Source organism: Micromesistius poutassou, assembly GCF_964030765.1.
Source record: "Micromesistius poutassou genome assembly, chromosome: 17".
Lineage (NCBI taxonomy): Eukaryota > Metazoa > Chordata > Actinopteri > Gadiformes > Gadidae > Micromesistius > Micromesistius poutassou.
In genome coordinates, this window is record NC_140287.1 from 3,196,525 (window position 1) to 3,220,155 (window position 23,631).

Consider the following 23,631-nt stretch of genomic DNA (forward strand, 5'->3'; position numbering starts at 1 on the left):
TAAAAGAGAAGCAATCAAATCAAAACATCATTCGGCCGGTTGCACTCTCCCTCCCATGCCCAGTTTAAACCAGTCAGCAAAGGAGTTTTATATACATTTGTTTTTAAACACAAAATGAACAGTGGTCCACAACAACAGGACCACAAAACATTTTTTTTTCCTACAATAAAACAACCCTCTCCCTCGTTCCCTCCCTCTCACAGATGGAGCCAGAAGTAAACAGCTGTTACACGTTTTCAAATAGAAATTAAAGAATAAACATGATTTTAAAAAGGGATGGTTCTGAAATGGGTCGACGCTACTACCATTGTATCATTTCACCTTGCAATACTTTCTTAGCTAAATAGCACACCTGATTGACAAACAAGGGCATACACACACGTTATTATTAATATATACACACTCATCAGAATTTAATTAATTACGATTAAACATCTTGACCTTAAGTAAGAAAAATAGAGCAATAGATGTTACGCATTTTAAATGTCTTTGCATTTGAAATCCTGTCTGGCCTTCCCCCTGCGCCCTAGTTCCGAACAACACACACACACACACACACACTTTCTTTTAAACAAAAAGAAATGCTTGCTTCGCTTTACAAAGTTGACTCATAGATTGAACCTGGACATGAGTTCCATAACTTTGTACATCATGGTAACACATTGTCCATATCTTTACAAATATGCATTGTGTTTAGTGTGCATCATATGTATCGCCATTTATTTGTTGTTGTTTTCTGAATACGCAGCATCGTCAGCACTGTTAATACCCCATTGTGGCCACTTAAGTAAGACTGCTGTTATTGCAAACTATCCTTGATTTAAACAAATGCACAACATTCGTATCACTATTGTTATGTTCAAACTGGAGCTGTCTCAAGCCAGTCTCACAGAGACCAAGAGTTCGCCACTGGGCTGGTTGACCACAATCTAAAACAGCTTCAAATAAACGTAACCAATAAAAGTAGGATTTCGTGAGATTTTCGAGTTGTCACAACATAGTCACCGTTCTCGTCATAAGGCCAAGTGTAGTTAGTCATTGCAAATCCTTACCAGATTATTTCTACTAAGTGACAGCCATGAGGAGAAAAATAAAGTCTAAGAAGAAATTAAAGTGTGGACAGGTGTACGCATTTCTCTTGCATAGTTGTGTAGAATGACTCACACAGCAGGCCCACCAGCCACCTGGCCCTTCAGGAGGACTGGGCTCTGGTTTTTAGACATTTCTTAAGACTGACTTTTGTGAACCACAAAATAAGGAACCCCGTGTTACGTGATGAAACGCCAGAGTTGGCTAGGGTCGCTGTCGAGCCAGAATGGTCGGTGGTATAGTGGGTGGTTCCCAGGTTTAGCCCTACCTAACCTTCTGAGACGTACTACATGTGCCATGCTGTTGATGCTCCCCCTGCCAAACATTCAAGGTCAGTACCCTTTAGTACCCAAGGTCAGTATCCCGAACGGCGGAGTGCGAGGTGTCACACGCTCCTTCGGCGACAGCCATGTTTCTGAGGCCCGATGCCGGCCCAGCCTCGAGCGGGCTGGATCAGTTTGGCAGGATTACCTCAAACTCGGGGTCTGCCTCCCATCGTACAGCTACAGAGGATGATCGGTCGACTCCTGCACAAACCCCCCATCTGGAGGCGGCCTTCAATGTTCCTACGTTGTATTCAGTACATGGCAATGTTCATTCAATATTGAGTATATAAATATAACTTATACTGTATTTTTCTTGTATATTTCTCTGAAAAATATAATTAAAAGCAAAAACACAAGGGAGCTTCTCAAATCCTGTCGTCAATGAGCAGTGCCAGTAATAACCCCTTAGTACATCAACTTAATCTGGCAGTCACCTCTCAAACCTCAAGGACCCCTTTTCCCATTGGAAAGAATTAGAGCTAGGTGATAATCATATAACCAATGGTAAGTCGACTACAATAACTGCCAACGAATACAGCGATTGCATAAGTCCAGTTTGGTGCTGTCCCTTTGGCTTCAGTCTACCTTTGAGGCTGACCCAGAGCCTGAAAGACTTTGGCCACATTGTACCAGGGCTGCCACTCAAAAAATGTCAATACCGTTATTATAAACGACTGCACCAGCAATATTGTGGACCATTCGTTTGCTGGCAATGCTAACCATGATATATTGCACTACTACCGTGGTTTGAGATAACACTGGTAACTTAATGTGGACTTGGAAAGTGCTTGAATGCATGTTATACTTGTGGCTCTGGGTTTGCCTTTAACAACGGTGTTAACAATGTTTAGATGAGTGCAGGTGTGGCACAGACTGCTGATTTGGTGCTACATTACCACACCCACAGCACACGTATCAGGCTATTTCTGCTTGGATTGGTGGAGTCACAGCCAATACCATCTGATGGGTGACGGACAGATGGAAGGACAAAGACGTCCCTCTGATAAACTACAGTAAAAACGACTTTCCCTCCATTGGGGCTACGGCGGCCTGCACCTAACTGAGCCACGATGCTAAAAACACAGCTTTAAACGTCAACGTCTGGGCGTTATTGATCTGTAAACAAAAGGCTGTGTTCTCCTGCATCCGATTACCGCTCCAGTGTAACAAATTGTTCAGTGCGCTCATACACAAAGCCTTCAACTCCTGTATGGAGTATAAACCAGACTTGAGTGTAGAATAAATGTTAAACTACGCTAATAATACTGTGCTGTGCCCTCGCGCCTCCCTGTCCCATTGCTTGGAATGTACATCTCAGAGATGGGTTTAGTACCAGGGGGACGGTCGACTTTCTGCCACCAATCCATCCCACTCAACCCATTTTAACACATTCACGAAGGTGGCTTTGGCCGGCAAAGATCTCTCCCCGTTGGGTTCACATAGAGCCAGGTGTTCAACCATCGGCCGGAATTGGTGGCCCCTTGTTCATTGGACAAAGCTACCTGAAGAATCCTCGTATAGGATGCTCTTAGGAATAGAACCCAGACAAAGATTCAAGGAGCACAGGTGAGCTTATAACTGGAGCGCCTCACTAACCGGTCCTGCCCAGCCAGCAGCCTCGATACCTTCTTAAACGGAAAGTTAAAAAAAAGTAAAAAAATAAGTCTTTGTATAAATATCTGAATGTGTGACCGCACAGATTGGACAGTTTGCCAAGTCCTTAGGATGGCCTGAGAAATGATATCACCATCTGGAATGTTCCATGTGAGAGTATCCATCCACCAGTTCTGAGGTTTGGCCTCAGAGGTTTGGCCTCGGCCTTTGTTCCTTTTTGGTTGCCCACAGTGTTCAGAAATGCAAAACAAAGTACAACTTCAGACTTGGAGTTGGACTTGGAGTACATTAAGGCCCTTTCGGCCTACCTGCAGGCTAGTTCAAAGCCTGACAGCCAGCTGGTGATGAATCACAAATTACTTTCACGTCGCTTCCTTTTTTGTATTCTTGTTTTTTTTCACAGCTGTGGGTTTGTCCATTTTCACATTGTTTACAGACACTGGTCGACAGACCAGTAGTAGACACCATGTGGTGTGGGATAGAGTAAAAATAAAACCGACTAAGTCTAAGGAAACTAGGTGTGTTCTGGACAGCATTAGAAAGCCTTGTAGTCTTTGACCAGAGTCAGTCAGTCTGTGGCCACTTCAGACATGGACTTGATAATAGTTGTGTCATGGTCTTCGGCAGCATAAAAAAAAAACATTTCGGGAGAACAGTAGATCCAGCTGCAACTAATACACTTGTAACTATCATCATGAATACATTAAAGATATTGGCCTGAGCTATTTACAGCACATCTACTTTTCCTTCATCCTCATAAATAAGGAAAACAAAATGACCTAGCCCTGAGAACAAATTATTAATATATTTTTCCTGCTGTTGTGGAAGGGGAGACTGTAGTGGCACAAGTGCATAACTCAAGCTTCTGACAGCAAGATAAGACTCAATGTTGTAACGTCATTGATCCCCCAAATGAAACTATAATGCAATAATGTCGACAGTGCCGTAAGAATTGTTCTGAAACCCTAGTCTGCCCTCATTTCCGAATGCAAGTGGCCCTCGAGCTCATCTGTAAATATTGTTGCCGCTTCTACTTGTCCACCTGTCCTGGACAGGAAATAATACCCAATAACCATTAGAAGAGGAATCAAGGCTTATGGCTTTGTCACTTATAACAACTATAGTATGCCCATTGTATGTCCAATGAGATATGATACAGCAAAGAAAGTGTACTAAAGAAAGAGCAGATGTTGTTTACGTCATAATGAGCATATTGGTGCTAGCTAGCCTCGCAATACATTCTGTAGAGGAGTGCTCTCCTCCATCTTGGCTTTCATTAGGATGCCAATAACAAGATAAAGACACAACTCACCAACAGGGACTTGAGCAACTTTGAAAACAAACACGGTATAAATGATATCAGGGTTGCAGTAGTCGCAGTTTCCCCTTCAATGTGTGCCTGGCTCAAATATGAAGCCACAGAAAGCTACCTGAAGAGAATCTAGGTACCAAAGTGTATTAATCCTGAGTTGTGATCCGAAGTCTATAAAGATTATCAGGTCAGGACCACAAATACAGCTCAACTACCAGAGGACTCCTTATGTGCACACATTCTGCTAACTTCTTTCCTGGACTGGATGCTAGGTAACACCATAAACAGTTCATAACTGGAATGCATCATTTGCTTCTGCAACGGTGTTATGGCAACAGACAGGGAATATTTTAGGCAATGCAGATGGAAGAATTTGGCCAGCGATTGTCAACGTGTGGCAAACACCTGTGAAGCGTGTTGAAGGCCACTTGCTTATTGGTCATGCTCGTACCCTTCCTGTTCTCTGTTGGACCCCAGTATTTCAGTCTTCTCCACATGTACCATAAACACTGAACATATCGTTTGTAGAGATATCGGTCAAATTCCGCAAGCCCTAAATAAATTGTGACGGAGCGGTAGGTGTGTAGGTTGTACACATATCTGCAGGCATGGCGATTTTTCCACAAGCTACAAAGCTAGACGATTATTGACCATGCCTGTCAAAAGGATGATAGTGTAAAGGCCTACGACCCCCTCCCCCGGCTCCACACCCATAGTTCACAGTATAGATGGGACTCACAGCTTGGCGTTGCCATCCTCTCTTTATCAACCTTAATCTTTGAAAATAAATGTACGACTAGGTCTTGATGGAGAAGCCAAAGGTCCGAGACACGTTGGATCATTAACAACTGCGTCCACAACAACAAACATCAAAGGACTGGAACACATACTGTTGTTTTCAAGGCATCTGTGAAATAAGAAAGTTCCCACATTAACAAACTAAGTGATGGTTCACAAGTTTTGGCCATCATCAACACCACCTTGGTGGGTCACTGCGATATGGCAAGCCTAACCTAGAAAACAAAAGACTTGTATCCAGTATCACCAACCAGAAGTGGCCCTGGTTGTCCTCTTGAGGGCCTCATGTCACCCTGCTGTACAGATCACCCCGATGCATGTTGCCCTTCACAGCCAGATGTAACCTTCACAATGGTAATCAGTGAATTTGACTCCAGGCTGCTTAGGTAGGTAACCACCTCTTTGAGAACAGTAAAATGTTATCATGTGCAGCATCGACACACACTTTGGCCTTGAATTAATAAAATTACTTGGCCAAGACCAACTATGTTCATTCAGTGTTTTCATAAACCCGTTTGTTTTATTGCACAAAACTAGGGAAAAAGATTGCAGAGTGCTTGCAGGTTCATAAAAATAACCAATTATTTACTTATACTATTTCGGCCTTCTAACCTTTCGACAACCTATGCTTGCAAAGACTACACAATTTTTCCATGGAGGGATGTTCCTTTTCAAGCTGTGGTAAAAAGCCCAAATCCCTTTAGTTATCACATATTTGAATAGCTCAAGGATGACTACCAATATGCTAGACACCAACAGTTGGTCTTACTTCATATTCAATTGTGTTTCAGGCTTTCACTATATGGGAGGCAACAGACAAAGTCAGTAAAGAAGCTCTGAATTGCCAGTTGAGGATGGCGCAGACTGGGAAGAGCATAGAAGGGACAGAAGGAAGAGCACTGAAACCCACCCATCTCCCATCGCCTTGTGGCTGGAAGACCTTCAGTGGACTCTGAGTGGACACAAAGCAGAATGCCATGATAGGATAGTACACCACCGCATGGATGTCAACCTTTTAAAAACCGCTATGGAATGGGGTGGAAGTCCTCCAGAACCAAGCAGGACTTTGTGTTACATAAGCATGACGTCCTCATGTGGTGGCTCTGTCAATCTCAAAAACATCTGCCGGCATAGAATCCCTAGGTTGGTCAGCGAGATAGCCAATGGGAGGCTACCAACTGTGGCCATTACAGGAGGATTTGCAATATTCATAGGCAGTTTTAGGGAGATTTGGAGATGCCCAAGCCTCATTCAGCCACTTCAGCATTTCAGCACCCACGCTCGCTAACTATGAAACACAAGAGCAGCAGTGGCGCTCATAAAATAATCAATATGGACCCAGGACTACCAGGAGTGTGTGAGCTGAAACTAAGCAATGCCATCGCTAGGGAGGAACAGACTGAAACGGAGACAGACACGGCAAGAAATATAACTACCACTTGAATTTGTTCAACAACTTGCACTCCTCCCATACCTGCACTTTCCCCTACAACCAGCCAATCAGCTGACCCCCATTCTGATCCCCTAGCAGTATAGTCCTATAGTGGAATATAAATATACACAGACCGTATTTATATAGGGGACACATTGCACTTGGATTGCAAGGGGGGAAAGAAAATGAAAGTGGGGCGATTCACAATTTAAATCAAAATGGAATTACAGGAAGTTAGGATGGTTAGAAATGGATCAAGCCGGGCCAGAACAAACCAAATCAGGTCCCAGGAGAAAATCACTCTTCAACGTGGAGAACCGGGCAACACGAAGAACTCTGTTCAAAACCAACGCAGGTACAAAGCAGGTGTGCTCACAATTAAAAGAAAAAGCTAAACTCTAATGATGAAGGAAATGTCAATAAATAAAATCCAATTGTTTAGCTCAAATCACATCATGAATATAGGGTTAGTTTGTTTACAGATCCAGTTCAGATTTTTGGTCATAGATAAGATGTAGTTGACTACAGCCTAAGTGGTGCCTGGTGAAGGGTTTGATTCTGACCCGGTGCCTGGGGTGGACCCCGGTCCTCCATCCACTCCCCCGGAGCTACATGCCCGTGCTGAAGGCGTGCATCTCCCGGTGGAAGTGCTGCGTGGGCTCCGACAGCACGAGGTTGGAGTCCAGGCTGGGGTGCCAGACGCGGCCCAGGCCCAGGGACACCTCCTTCACCAGGTTGTGCACGGGGTCCCCCTCCACGTACGTCCACTGGTCGGGGTCGAAGTCGATGCTCTCCTCGGACACGGCCAGGACACGCAGGCTGGAGCCCCGCAGCCGAGAGATGGCCACCAGGTTGTGGGACCAGATGGTGTAGCCTGGAGTGGGGGCCAAGGAGGGAGTTACATTTAGGGCATTTTGCACTTAAAACCATTCATTCATACACCGACGACGGAGTCAACCATGCAGTCAGTGGTGAGGGTGTCTCGCTCAAGGACACCTCGACACTCAGCTAGGAGGAGCCGGGGATCGAAATAGCAAGCTTCCGGTTACCAGTCAACCCCGCTCTACCTCCTGAGCTACTGCCGCCCAGTTAACAACACTTCACTTCTTCTGCATTGAGCTTGGAGATTGTTAGTTAATTTCCCTTAACTATGTAGTGAGCACCATAGAAAAACAGTTTCTGCTTTAAAGCGCAGATGGAATCATCTTCTTCTAGTCAAACCAAGACGTACCTAATGGATGAACATTGATAAAGGTATGTGACGTGCATTTTTCCACTTTGGTGAAACCTCAGTGAGTCTGGGATCCAGCAGTCCTACTATGTTACAGAACAGCTTCTGGGGTCGGACAACACCGAGCTGGGGCCGCAAACCAAGTCTGCAAGGGGCGGAGTCACGCCTGGTCTCCTGTTTGGAGATATTCTAATGAGGAGGAACTCATTTGCGAGCATGGATGAAGCTTCCAGAAGGGGAATTTGCTATGTGTATTTTTACAGTGGCCAGTAGGTCAAGCAAGTTGATCGGACACCATTTTACAGAACACTACTCTACATGATTGGTCTAAGCAAATACAAACGGAAGAAGGTGAAACAACTGAGGGGTATTCCATCAAGGTCGCTAACGAAAGCAGCGCTTAGTTGATTAAGCCCGGTTAGAACTAGCGCCAACTTCCACTTGATGGTTAAGCCGTTCCATCAACGCAGTTCAGCCGCACCTTGCTCAGGTTAGTTCAAGCCAGGCCAACGTTATCCTGGATTACGCTCGTTCACGAGATATGTCACCAGCCCAGAACCGTGGATGTCGAATCATGGATCAAATGTCCGAAAAGGACCGAGCGGGATCTTTTCCAGCAGAAGCTGCTTGTGGAGGTCTATGAGGAGTACAAGCATATAATAACTCAAAAATGGAACACTGTAACCATTAATAAAAACAGGGAGGCCGCCTGGCAAAAAAAATTGCCGATCTGTTGAATGCATAAGTAGTATTAAGCGTAACATATTTTAATTTAATATTGACCATAGATTTGTAATCAGGGAGATAGTCTCGAGTTAACGTGTCAGACTTGCACCCGGTCGTCCGGGGTTCAATCCCCACGAATTTAGTAATATAGGAAGGATTACTAGAGAAATCAAATAACCTTTCATGCCATTTATTTTCCATTTCTTTGAATATTCTTAATTAGGGAATTAATAAAATTAATAAAGGGAATCACAGGGCAAGTGCTAGACCATTCACCCAACTGCTGATTCCTCTCCTTATAACGCTATAATACATAGATTTGTATAAAAATGTGTTGAAAAAATAGCCACAGTAACAATATATAGCACTTCATTGAATTATTTCCTTTGCATCATTTAATCTTAGCGTATATTTTCACTAAGGGTCTGTTTGTACTTCATATATGTACATTTATGACAAAATTGTGAGCACTAGGCTTGGCGGAACCTTCTGATGGTACAATTGTTGCTGACAGATGGATTTCTCTGAAACACAGCTCAAGTTAGCCTGACAGTTAACCTGCTACCGACCAGGTTAGTTTGGTCAGATAAGTTGCCATGGTTACTTAGCGGAGATTCCCTTAAGTCACATTGATGGAACGCAACTCTAGCTGAAAGAAGCCAGGCTAAGCAAAATAAGCCTGGCTTTACGCTTAGCTTGGTTGATGGAATACCCCTCTGGCTCCCCCATCTAAACTAGACTTTAGATATTATTCTCAAGTCTGTTGGAGAGACCACACCTCAGTTAACTACACGTAACCAAATATTACCATTTTAAATGGTTGAGACCAGCCTGTTCCGCTGGCATGCAAAGCAGCCACGCGGCAGCCATGAGCGTGGCGACTTCACCACTAAGAGCGCCGGGATGATGAGCACGGACCAACAAACCATTTTCATCGAGAGTTGCGCAGAGAACACTGGAACAGAATGCATTTAGGGGATTTTGCTTTTATCCAAAGCGACCTACAACCAATCATTCACACACCGATGGTGGAGTCAACCACACAAGGCGACAGCCAGCTCATCAGGAGCAATCGGGGGGTGACGCGTCTCGCTCAGGGACACCTCGACACTCGACGAGCCGGGGATCGAACTAGCAACCTTTCCGGTTACCAGTCGACCCAATCTACCTCCTGAGCTACTGCCGCCCCCCCCCCCCCCCCCATAGGGAGCCCCCCCCTCTCACCGTGTATGACCAGCACGGCCAGGTACGTGCAGCGCCAGGCCAGCAGCACCAGCGGGTCCTCGTTGCGGTTGACGCTGAGGTCGGGGTAGTGGCCGTCGTCGCGCAGCAGCAGCAGGTGCGTGAGCGTCTTGTGGTACTGCTGGGCCACCAGCTCCAGCGCCCCGTCCGTCACCGCCGAGCTGTAGCTGTCCAGGTGCAGCCGCTCCAGCGGCAGGCTGGGCTTCAGCACGCGCAGCAGCTCGCCGCCGTCCACCTCCAGGGCCATGATGTAGACGCGCAGGTTGGCACTGACGCGGACCTGCGCGCGCGGAGGAGGAGGCAAGAGTCGTCTCGTTAGGCGGGTCGCGCCGTCACACACCCGTTTTCCTTTTCTCTCATTAAAGCGGCGGCACACGTTGAAAGGAAAGGCACGCCAATTAGATCGATTGTGTTGACCGTGTCTTATCAAGAGGCTGTGTTTGTGGAACACGGTTCAATGTCTGCTTGCCGATCACTTCACCGATTGCTTCAAGTTCAAGTTAAAGGCCTATCTTGCAAATTCAATATTGACACTTTTGTGTGATTGAACATCATTTTAAAACCAGTAAAAAAAAACAGACTTAACTGACTGATTTATAGAGCAGTTAGCGCTATAATTTGTGTCCAGGATGACTACAAGAATGGATTCAAACCAACCATTGGTCGGATGGATCTTAAGACCCTTTTTACTATATCAAATTCACATCCTCCAGTTTTTAGTTTTTTTTAAAGCTCAACAAAAGTGTAAGAAAAAGATGGCAGTGGATTGACACCGTGTTTGTTTTGACGCCGGCGAGGCCAGACCACTGACACGTGTGTGGCGGCGCGGCGGGTTACCAGAGCTTTCCAGTCGTCGTCGGTGGCCGTGCCTTCCAGGGTGGCGGCGTTGAGCAGCAGGGAGAGGCGGTGCAGTGGGACGCGCTGCTTCGACGCCAGCAGGCCGCACAGCTCCGACGTCAGGTCCGAGAAGTCCAGCGCCAGCGAGCGCAGGCCGGCCAGGCGCTCCACCTCCGTCGGACTGATGAGCGGCACTGCAGGAGAATGAAGTCTGTCTGTCAGAACGTGACTAACATGATCATGTTAGTCAAGTTCTGACAGACAGACAGACCGACAGAGAAGGTCTGGAGTGAACAGTGGAACTACGTACCCATCTGATGGTCCAGCAGGCTGAGGTGCTGCAGACTCTGGGCCGACGGGTTGGACAGAGAGGCCAGGGAGCACGGCGTCACCAGGCCCAGCATAAAGCCACACGACAGCCAACGGAGCTGTCTGCTGTTGGACAGCAGCTCGATGAACAGCTGCTGGATCCTACACCAAACGACCGACACCGGACAGACAGAGAGACAGTGAGAAAGAGGTGGAAGTGCCACAAGAAGCAAAAAACGGAGGGAGCTGTCCACGTTACCATAAAGTCTTGTTTAGTGTGGAATTCATTGTATGCGCCACAAGGATGTCAATTAAAACAACCAACTAGGTCATAATCCCTTTGTTTGTGTTGATTGATCTCACTAAACCAAACTTATAGGCTGAATGACAAAAGTGATCACTAAAATGGCTTCCTCTGTTATCGGCCTGCCACTCACTCTTTAATCTTCTTGTCTCCGTGGTGAATGTGCTGGAGGTAGGAAGTGTCCAGCAGGCCTTCCTCCTGGAGGACGCAGGTGTCTGCGTACATACTCAGCTCCTTCAGGTTCCTGAAGGACACGAGGGATAGCGACAAGCACATTATAACATAACCTAACATATTATACAACCCTATACATAGTATGGCAACACCTAGAAAAGTATATATACACACACACACGGCTGGAACTACATTTTTTTATGTTGATTAATCTATTAATAATTTACTTGATTATCCTAATAATCCTAATAACAATGGATGAAATTATGATGAGAAATTTGAAACATGAACTAAGAGATGAAATAGTATAGTTTTATAATTGCTTGATAAATGGGGGAAAACAACTGAATATAAGTCTAATCTATTAATTCACTTTTGGTACACACATTGAGACTAGCCACTAGTCACTCTCTTGAAAGAATGTGGTTTCCCTCCCATTACTTCTCACACAAAGATGAAACACATCCATCCTTGTTGTAATCTTCACAATGCATGAAATGTGTCTGCATTCATCTTTAGATGCATCTTCTTTACGTCAATTCAAATCACCCAATAAAAACTCCTGTGTCTTCATTCCCATTGTTTTATGCCTCAAAAGTATTGAATAGCATTTGGTTGTGGTGCTGTGGAGTGACATTGAGGTGCATACGTTTGTCAAGGTCACCATAGCTGACTCAAAACACTGCTCATTCCCCACAACATCTCTATCCAGTGACAGACAGTCACCCCCCTCTTCCATAAGTGATAAACCGCAGGAAGCCAGGACTAGTAACACCACAACACATCTACATGGATGGCTGTATTAAAGGTTCATCACAGCAAGCCTCTTAGGGGCACTGATAGTGGTGAGATGATGGCAGAAATCATTTCCAGGTAAAGGTGGACATGAGAAGGCCTGGTCGGGTCAGGCTTGAATTTCATTCAGGTTTTGCGATGACATGAAATAAGCTTCAAGGCCTAGTGCCAAGAAGAATAAATACACATATGCCTGACATCAGGAAAGAAAGCATCTAAAAGCACATGATACAACATGTCAACAATGTTCAACACAAGACCAATAACTTAACTTGGTTCATTGGTGGCGAAAATGTGACCAAGTCAACCGGCTTTTGTATGTTTGTTTGTTTATTAAAATAATCTCCCTTTCGTTTTCGAGGGGGCTATGATGCAAATGACTCTTTGAATTATTAACAGCAATGGGCTTCATGATGTGGAAGGCTCTGGAAGTATACTTGTTCAACACCAGAAAGCTGTAGTACCGAATTGAACAATGTGGGCGATTGTTATTGTGATAAAATGAGAGTTAATCTGGCAAACGGCCACCATCACCGCAGAACTGAACCGTGCGCTAAGGGTCATGTCATCCACCTGTTCTTTAATGAGTCTACACGCTGAAACGAGATGCAGGTGTCAATGCTGATCTCAGCGTTAACGTTACAGTAGCGGCCACAGTCACCTAGCATTCTCTCGGCCCCACCGGTGCGGCTGTATTGTTGTTGCTGGTGTGACCGCCAGTGCAACAATACAACCCAGGAGAAGGGACCTGCTACAAAAGAAACGCAGACTCGCGTTTGACGCCGCATGCATTCGGCTGGATTCATGACCCCGTCCGTCCCTCACAGAGCACGTCCGTCCCACACAGAGCCCAGTGGCATGTCGGCCTGGCTCCATTAAAACTCAAAAGTGATCCTTTTAGTTTGCTAGAATGCGCCCACCAGGCTCCATGACGTCACTGCTGATGTCAGGGTTTGTTTATAGCTCACAACGCGTAGCCAGTGTCGAGCTTGTTGCAACGTGCGACGTAATTTTCATTTTTAGGGTAATGGATAATATCTGTATGGCTTGATTCTATCGTGCAATACAAATCCACACATTGCACATTATACACTGTATCCAACCATACCTGTTGTTTCGGGTGCAGGTCAGCACGCACAACACCTGGTCCAGATAGGTAGCCGTCGCTTCTCTCCATCGTGGGGAGGACTGTGGTTCCCTCTGCAGGGGGGCAGCGTGGTCCCTCTGGGGGGCAGCGTGGTCCGTCCTGCCCGGAGGCGCATCTTGGTTCGCGGGGCCGAGGTGACCGTCCACTGGGCCGAGGTGACCGTCCACGGGGGCCAGCTCCAGCCGCAGCTCCCGCACGAACGAGCCGAACTTCCGCATGAGGAACTCTAATCTCGGGGTGGCCTCGGACCCGCATCCGCCGCCGGTACAGCCGCCGCCTATCCGGAGCTTGAGCCGGGTCCAGAGGGCCGGGTAGAAGAGGCACTCCCTCCACCGGGAGCACACCGCCGAGGCCCGCAGCTTGTCCCGGTCGGAGAGGAAGGAGAAGACGTGGACGATGAGCTCGCTGGGGAGAGCCATGGCTCCGACACCCCCACACAGAGCCATGGTGGGATTAACAGTTCGGTTCAAAATTGCCGAAAAACTCACTTGACAGATAGAAATAAAATAAGTATTTGAAGCCGTGGTAACAGTCGATGTGTGAAGGGTAAAGTGCCTCTTCCTCCTGGGTTCGAAAACAAACAGCGCTTTAGCAGCAGAGTTGCCAGATTGGGCCAGATTTCCAATCAAACGAATGTTTCAATCTGGCATCCCTGGCTCCAGCGTGCTGCAGGTAGGGCTGCCAGATTGGGCCCGATTTCCCGCCCAATCTGGCAACACTATTTAGCAGCTCTGCCTTCAATACTACAGGACGACACCACTGTCCTCATTCTACGGGGGACGGTAAAACAGTTACCTTTGACAAAATATCGATGTATCTTCTGTGTGTTTCGTTTTATTTCATGATACCGTTATATTGGAACGTCATAGATGAACTACAGTGAATACACCCGGCAAACTCTTATTATTTTTACGACGTTGTGATATACCAATATTTATATTAGTTGATTTTTGGTTTGTTCCAGAGTGCCGCTATTTTTGCCATACACATGATGAGCACTAGAGGGCGCCTGATCATCAAGTGGCTATAAGAGCTCACCGAACACGTGAGCTTTATTATGGAAATGCTTTCCAGTCGACACACCCCCTAATACGACAATCCACCATGATGTCACAATTCGTTCTTCCGGGTGGCAAAAGCCGAAGCGTTCTCCGATGGCACCACTAGTAAACAAACCCTTCCATGTCATTTGACCAGATAGGCTAGTGACAATGCCCCCCAAATTTTGAGATACCCCTACCGGAGGTAGAACTAAACCCAACAATGTTTTTCCTCATCTCTAAGGTCTCCCATACATGAAAGTGATTCTTGGCTAAAACATTTTTACTGCTAAGATTGTGAAATGGACAGATATTGTTATATACCTCCAAACAAAAAAAGGCCTAAAATATAGCCTGTCCGTATGGGAGTTAAGACATATAAACTAATGCAGAATGATAACACAAGCTCTGAGAGCTTTGAGACTTGGCAAGTTTGTAGCCAGGGAGTCACTTCACCTATTTGAAAAATGGATGTGAATATCTTGATGTATGAAGTAGATGGAGACCTATATACATACCTAAAATAAGCGGACAGTGAAAAAAATGATATCTATGCAGAATGTTATGTAATGTTGCTTTGTCAGGGATTATCATAGGAACACATATGATGGCTTGTTGGAAAGGTGGGATTGTGCTGAATCCAGCAATACCAAATATGTATATATGGTATGAACAATGAAGATGGTATGTCACTCAATGTATGAGGTGTCCAAAATGAAATATAATGAAACGGTGACACAGCCTCCAGTCCAATGCCCAATATCAGTGGTCAGAGGAATTTTGATAAATTCAATAATACTGCAAATTAACTTACGTGAGGTAAGTGCTGCTGTATATTATAAAACTATATTTAATAATTATATTTTTTATATGGCACATTGTATTATATAGTTTATACGGAAAGAAAGATCCAATTGAATCAGGTTATAATTGAAAGGAACACCTTTATCAAAAATATTTACATCCACTTGAATTTCTTTGTAGTCAAGTAATTACTGAATACATACATGAATACATACATCTTTGATAAGACTTGTACAGCTTGCTGCAGACCTGGGACAGGACCATATTCTTGTGACTGCAGACCGTGCTATTTATAGTAAAGCACAACAGATACTGTGGAGCAAACCACTTCCTTTACAAGGAAAGATCACAATGAAACTGGGAGGTATGCATATCACGATGGCTTACCTGGCAAGCATCGGAAAGCTGTATGGAGATGGTGGACTCTTTGACATACTTACTGAGTCAGATGTGTATGCAGAGGGAACAGCTCGACAGATGCTTCAAGGGAAACAGCTGGCAAGAGGAGTAAGGAGCATAAAGCTAGCCTCTGAGGCTCTGTTCAGGCTCTTCTGGAAAGCTATGCAATCATGGCTTGAAAAACAAGGCCAATGTGCAATGACTGAAGAACAAGAGCAACTCCTACGAGATGTACAGCATGCATTTCATGGTAATGACAAGGCCACTGCTCAACAGTTCATCGGTGAGGTGGAGACTGAACTCCATGAGATTCAGAAGAACATCCAGAAGTTCATAAATGAGGGAGTTAAGCAATCAGCAACATTTAGATACTGGATAATGTTCCTAAATGGTGCTGATCTGTTGCTCTCAAGCAGAGAGGTGACAGAGCCTTTGCTGTCGCTGCTCCACATCTGTGGAACCAGCTCCCCCAGGAGCTGGCTAGATCTGCCCCCTCCATTTCTGCCTTCAAGTCCAGGCTAAAAACCCACCTTTACTCCCTGGCCTTCCCTACCCCCTAACCATTTATCTACTGCTCACATGTGGTGTGCACTGATATTGAATGTTCCTCCTTTTGTATTGATATGAGGACTTCTGGTCCAATTGTTATATATATATATATATATATATATATATATATATATATATATATATATATATATATATTCACCAATCAGCATCTTTTATTTTTACTATTTGTTTTTATTTATTGACATTGTACAGCACTTTGGTCAGTGTATGCTGTGTGTAAATGTGCTCTATAAATTAAACTTACTTACTACGGATCCTTCGCTCAGAACGCGAAGCTGACTTTCAACTTCACCTGAATTGCATGTGTGAAGTTATGCCTTGGTTCAGAGCTGCTGGAAGGACCAATTATTCCAAGTACATGCCTGTCTATGTTGCAGAAATGAAAGCCCTTGAACATGAACAACCAGAAGCATACACATTCATGCAGCAAGGTGGGTTTGTTGTTGTGCCGGTCTGAGCATCGAAGCTTCAACTGTGTGGCATCTGATCAGGCACTGGAGCAAACCATTAATCGTGAAGGCAAGAGTCAGGGTGGAGTTGTTGGTTTTACATTGCGAAAGGGAGCTCTCACAAGATGGCTGATGACAAGACATGTGACCACAGTGTATGTGGATGCCATGAAAGAGCTTTGTGACACTGATGCAAAGGGCCCAAAAGTACACCAGGAGCATGGAGCATCCAGAACAGAAAGAGACGAGAGAGACATACAGAAGATAATGGAAGCTGTGGAGCAGAGCAGAGAATCCTTTTGATCTTGAAAGCATTCCTGAGGAATTGATCAATATTGCAAGTGGTCAGGTTGCATCTGAGAAGGTTGCAAAAGGGCTCTCAAACTTCCTCCAAGATGTTGTAAAGCAGAATGCCATCTTTATTGAAGAACGTCTGGCAAAATCAAAAAGAACAAAGAGCTTCTGGGAGCCCGAGAAAAGAAACCAGTGTGCAACCTTCAAGGATATGAAAACATCAGTTGGAGTCCGGTCTAGACAGGTTCATATGGACTTAGGTGTGCTCTTTCGAAGGTTACTGGCTGTTTCCAAGCAACGAGAGATTTTATGATGTTTTATGATGATGGAAGCATGAGGAAGACAACTAAATCTGACCTTGCCAAGAAACTGGAGGCTGTTGTTGAAGAGTCACAGCAGCTGCCAAATGTTGAAGTACCATCAGCATACATCATCGATGGCATGGCTCTTATACAGACTCTCCATGATTCAGCCTTTCAAACATTCAACGACCTGGCCGAGTGTGTCTGGAAAAAGATCACAATGTTAATGGGAAAGGAAGGCATCAGCTGTGTTGTTGTAGTGTTTGACAGATATGACCATCAACACTCAGTCAAAGATCTAGAGAGGAAAAGAAGAGGCACCATTCAAACCACACAAACGCATATCATCACAGGACAAGCAAGTGTTCCAAACTATAGGAAATACCTTAAGATCAGTGGAAACAAGGCTGCTCTATGTAGCTTTGTGAGTAACTACATCACCAGTACTAGGCCGATGAGACTCTCTTCAGAGAACAGTTATCTTGGCTGGTGGATTTGATAATGGTGAGAAAGTAAAGAGGGTTAGGAAGTCAGGCATCGACAATTTGACAGAGCTTTACAGTGACCAGGAGGAGGCAGATACAAGACTGGTGTTACATGCAATACACCTTGCAAGGTCACATTCTCGTCTAATAGTCAAATGTGATGATACAGATGTGCTGGTTTTGCTGATCTACTATACAAGCAAAGGAATGTTTGGATCCTCTGCAGTTTTCATGCACTCTGGACATGGCCTGAAGGAAAGATTCATCCCAGTCTGTTCAATCACTCAGAAGCTTGGACCAGTTCTTTGTGATTGTTTGCCTGCATGCCATGCCCTCACAGGTTGTGATACAACAAGCAGCTTATACAGAATTGGGAAGACCACTGCCTTCACAAGACTGACGTCCCATCTGAGTGAGCTGAAGGAAATGACTAAGTTTGGACTTTCTGGAAGCCTGCAAGAAGCTTTGCCTGTGGCAAGAAAATATGCCCTGCTCCTGTTTGGCCAAAAGAAAAGGGTGGATGGACATCTTTGCACCAATCTGGATGGATCTGAGGTACACACTTGCATCTACCACAGATGCATCTGCAGCAAATCTACCTCCAACAGAAGATGCCTTCCAGCAACATGTGTTGAGAGCCTTGTATCAAACAGCAGTGTGGCGTCACAGCCACCTGGCCATGCCTCATCTCTGGAACCCAGTTGGTAGAGGATGGAAGCTCAGAGAAGATGGGTCCATTGAACCTGTGATGTTCCAGAAGGAACCAGCACCTAAAGAAGACAGAGACATCACCCATCTGTACTGTAAAGATGGAAAATGCAATGATACCACCAACTGTGTCTTGCAGTTGGATTGACTTGCACTGAGTTTTGCTCTTGCTCTTTTCCAGACTGTCCAAATGTGACCCATTTTGTCACTGATGATGATGTGGATGAGTGACATTGAAATGTTATAGTTTAAGTTATAGTTTTATTAAAAGGCTCATCAATGCCAAACTGCAATCCTGACTACTGGTCTCTTGTGTGTGCTATTGCCAGGCCCTAAGCCTTAACTAGACTCACCTCAGATAGGACACTACAGCACATTGCAATGCAATGAGTTCTTTCATTTGGGACAGCTCAAACATGTAATTATGAATGATTGCATGGTTTATTTTAATATTTGGTTGGCTGGATTTAGCACAACGACATCCTTCCAATAAGCCATTTTATGAGTTTCGAGGACAGTACAAGAAGTCACTGTAAAAGGTATCATCTTTCAATTTCAGTCTTTGTTTCCAAAGACTGAGACCTTAGAGATGAGGAAAAACATTGTTGGGTTTAGTTCTACCTCCGGTAGGGGTATCTCAAAAACTAAAGTCTTTTCTGACTGTTTATCACTAGCCTAAGAGGAACAGCACCTGGAGAGAGAGAGCCTAAGGGTGGTAGCACCACCACCCTCATCAGGCAGGGAGGAACAACAGCACAGAAAAATCCACACAACACTGAAAAATACTTAATTATGACCCTGGGTCATAACACCCCCCCCCCCCCCCCCCCCACCTAAGAACAAACATTTCCTCCTCTACAGGAAATGTTTGACGCATCAAGACCTAGACATCGCATCGGCCATGACATTGTCTAAACCTTTTTTGTAATGAATGTCAATGTTAAAGTCCTGAAGCAACAAGGACCAGCGCATGAGGCGCTGATTGCTATGAACCACAGGACACTAAGAACCACAGGACACTAAGAACCACTAAGAACCACATGAGAGACTTTTTGGCACCGGTATCCCGCAGGATACTGCCGTCTGGGAAGGACTGACGGACTGCCGTCTGGGATGGACTGACGGACTGCCGTCTGGGACGGACTGCCGGACTGACGGACTGCTGTCTGGGACGCACTGACGGACTGACGTCTGGGACGCACTGATGGACTGACGTCTGGGACGGACTGACTTACACTGGAGTAGAAGAGGCCACACACTCTTCGGCCAATGTAGAGTAGCGGCGATGCGCTCAAATGCACTAAAATATGAATCCACTTCAGATTCCCTGAATGGAGGAACTAGCGCAATGTGCCTGCTCACATCAAAGCCATCGTGAGGACTGGGCATGGATGTCTGCATGGGTAAAGGACTGGCAGTTACAGCAGCTCCCCACTCTTACTCCAGAGCCCTTACTTTGAGGTGCATGGTTTCCACCTCCACCTCCTTTATATGTAAGGTGAGCCTCAGCTCCTCTGCATTCATGCCAGTTTGGGAGGTTGGGAGTGGGGCAGGAACACCAGCCAGATCACTCCGCTCAACTCCAACCGTGGGAGCTGGCTCACCAATCCATCCCCTTTCACTCAACTTTGCATAGAGCAGATCATATAACTCTTCTTTCTTTGTGCTAAAAGATACATGCACATCAAACAAATTGGCGATAAGGCACAACTCAACCCTTTTACACTTTTTTAATACCTCCGCGGTCGGATTAGCCACAAACTCTGCTAATTTGAACTCCATTCCTTCCGCCACCACCACAAAAAAAACTGCCGGTAACACTTTATAATAACTATCCGTTATAACTAGTTAATAGATCATAAGTAAACTGTTAATTAATGAGTTATTAATGACTTGTTAAGTGTTTGTTAACAGTGTTTGTTAAGGATTTATAATGATGCTTTGTAGATAGTTAATAGATCATTAATAAAATGTTAGTTAATGAGTTATAAATGACTTGTTAACTGTATGTTAATGATTTATAACTATACCTTATAAATTAGTAATAGATCATGAACAAGTTATTAGTAAATTACTTACTAATGACTTGTTAAGTATCAGTTAATAGTTTATATATGTTATTGGGACGTTATTCTAAAGTTGCAACTATTCCTCATTTATTAACTGTTAGTAAATGAGGAATAGTTACAACGATAGAATAACATACATAAGCTAATAACTAATACTTAACTAATATATTAACTCACACTTTACAGATCAGTTGTTAATAGTTTGTTAACCATCTACTAATACCAGTGAAACTTTGTAGAACAGCAAATGGGTGGAACAAGTTCAAGGTACAGAAATTTGATGTGATATTTAAAATATCAAATTTTTGTACCTCAACCTTGTTCCACCCATAGGCTTTTCTGTGTACTGTATTTTACCAAAGAAACACCACAGATGAAATGTTGAACATTGTGTTTAATGTATAGAAACACACATACTGAGCCATCACATGGCAGAACAGCAGTATACAACAGTATACAAACCCATGAGGTTTGTGCACTTTTTGTGAAAACATGAAAACAGAAAAAAGAAGAAGAAGAAGAAGAAAGCTTAGGTGTTGTGTCACTGTGGGATGGTGCCCTAGAGCAGTTCGGTTGTAGCTCGGGTCTGGTTCACTAAGTATAGAGGGTCCAAGTTGTGCTAAGACATGTTCATATCAATAATGCCAATGGCTTGATTTTGATTTATTTTGTTTTCATGTCCTGCACAAAAAGTGCGTAACGGTATAAAAATTTAACCTCACGGTTATTGTGACCAAAATGATCCCGGTTTTCGTTATTATCGCGGTATTTTTAAAAGTGTGTTCAATATGTTCAGAAAGCACTGATAGGCCTACGGAAACTGAAATAGTTAAAAGTGTTTATTATATTTATTTATATTATCAAAAGTGCAACTTTTAACATCAAAGGAACAAGGGTTCAGCATGTAAACAGCTTATTTATCAGGAACATTTACAGTAGTGCATGTTTAATCCAAACATTCAAGACATAAAGAACAATATGTAAACAATTACGCGCTCTCCGTCTCCCGCCGACACTTCCTCCGCAGATCGCCGTGACCGCGACCTCATAATGTTCAATAACGGCGTTACCTAACGCCGTTATTTTCAACGGCGTTATTCCAAACACTGCTCGGATGAAGCGCTGGGAAGGATTTAAGCACACGGTTTCCACACCGCTGGCGCGGTTATCCACCGCGATAATAATTTTATTTGAAATGAAAACGGTAATTGTTATTGACAACATTTTTATCGCGGTTTACCGTTACACCGGTAACCGTTACATCCCTTTGTATACTGTTGTATACTGCTGTTCTGCCATGTGATGGCTCAGTATGTGTGTTTCTATACATTAAACACAATGTTCAACATTTCATCTGTGGTGTTTCTTTGGTAAAGTACAGTACACAGAAAAGCCTATGGGTGGAACAAGGTTGAGGTACAAAAATTTGATATTTTAAACATCAAACAAACAAACTATTAACTACTGATCTGTAAAGTGTGAGTTAATATATTAGTTAAGTATTAGTTATTAGCTTATGTATGTTATTGGGACGTTATTCTAAAGTTGCAACTATTCCTCATTTACTAACAGTTAATAAATGAGGAATAGTTGCAACTTTAGAATAACGTCCCAATAACATATATAAATTATTAACTGATACTTAACAAGTCATTAGTAAGTAATTTACTAATACCTTGTTCATGATCGATTACTAATTTATAAGGAATAGTTATAAATTATTAACATACAGTTAACAAGTCATTTATAACTCATTAACCAACAGTTTATTAATGATCTATTAACTATCTACAAAGCATCATTATAAATCCTTAACAAACACTGTTAACAAACACTTAACAAGTCATTAATAACTCATTAATTAACAGTTTACTTATGATCTATTAACTAGTTATAACGGATAGTTATTATAAAGTGTTACCAAGAAAGGTAATATGACAAAAGGAAGACAAAGGAGTCTAAAACAGAAGGGATAAAATGAAGAGGTAAAGAAGGAGTAAATGAGGCAAGGAAACAAAAAGGGATGAAGGGGACTAATAAGGAAAACCATGAATTAGGTACCAAGGCAGGGAGGAGCTATAGATTAAATATTTTATTTTTTATTATTATCTTTGGGTTAGGGCAGATTCTGTGCTCTGTCACCCCCTCTTGGTGTTTTCACGTATGTGCAATGGGCCCTAGAGTGTAATTCAGAAACCCAGGGTATTTTTTGGGCATGAAAACATATGAAATAAGCCCTCCAGACACTTTTTTTTGTTGATAATAGCAATGCTAACTAACAGCCCAAATGGCTTCCATATTATTGGCTAGGGGCAGTGCGAACTTCCAAATCAGCATTTTTTAACTACTCATTTTGCTCAAAATAGCACCAAACCTCTGCAGTAGCATCACTAGGGTCCCTACACATAAAACAAAGCATCAACAACTTAGTTAGCGTACGGTTTTACAAGTCTGTGCCTTACCGGTAGGTCCATGTTTACAGGTAGTCCGTCCTCACTGTGTGCTCCCACGTAAATGGACATGGACCTACTGGTAAGGCACAGACTATAATATAATAATTAGGGGTGTAACAAAAACCGATTTGAATCGGAAAATCAATTTTGATTTAAAAGATGCGAATCTTCTGAATCGAACTGAATCAAATCGTTCCATTTTAAAAATGTATCGTTCCTGAATCGTATCGTATCGAGATACGCATCGAATCGTCTTTTATTGGAGAGATGCACACCTCTAACAAATACACTTCTTCTCTAGTCTTTGATAAATCTTTTTGAAGGAAATGCCACATTTACAAGTTAATTCATTTTGTGATTGTCTACTTTCAACAAGAAATCCATTGCATCAACCCTCTCGAATTGAGCCGTGCCACATCGAATCGAAATCCTTCTGAATCGAACTGAATCGAATCGTTCCATTTTAAAAATTTATCGTTCCTGAATCGTATCTTACCCCATGTATCGAGATACGCATCGAATCGTCTTTTATTGGAGAGATGCACACCCCTAATAATAATATAATAATATGTAAGCCATTTGGGCTGTTAGCGTTGTTCTGGGCAAGCGCTATACTCGATTATCAACGATTTATTTTATGTTGGGTTATGTAGGGTTCAATTTTCACCGGAATTACACTTTAATGTCTCACATGGTCAAGATACACACTTGCCACCCATCTC

General features: G+C 43.8%; 1 protein-coding gene across 1 annotated transcript; it reads right to left on the bottom strand.

Moving 5' to 3' along the window:
- Positions 1-57: 57 nt before the first annotated feature.
- fbxo33 (F-box protein 33) lies at positions 58-13,886 on the bottom strand. The gene is made up of 6 exons (XM_084481853.1): positions 13,298-13,886; positions 11,354-11,464; positions 10,918-11,078; positions 10,608-10,801; positions 9,753-10,050; positions 58-7,445 (listed from the first exon to the last, which is right to left on the bottom strand). The coding sequence occupies exons 1-6, from the start codon at positions 13,780-13,782 to the stop codon at positions 7,180-7,182; spliced, it is 1,515 nt and encodes a 504-aa protein (XP_084337979.1). The 5' UTR covers positions 13,783-13,886; the 3' UTR covers positions 58-7,179.
- Positions 13,887-23,631: the final 9,745 nt, after the last annotated feature.

Excerpts from the sequence above, each read along its gene's own strand:
- fbxo33 (XM_084481853.1), bottom strand. The coding sequence starts at position 13,782 with ATGGCTCTGTGTGGGGGTGTCGGAGCCATGGCTCTCCCCAGCGAGCTC. Across the intron at positions 11,465-13,297 it reads ACCTGCACCCGAAACAACAG|GAACCTGAAGGAGCTGAGTA; the intron begins GTATGGTTGGAT and ends CGTGTCCTTCAG. Across the intron at positions 7,446-9,752 it reads GGCCGTGCTGGTCATACACG|GCTACACCATCTGGTCCCAC; the intron begins GTGAGAGGGGGG and ends CCCCCACTCCAG.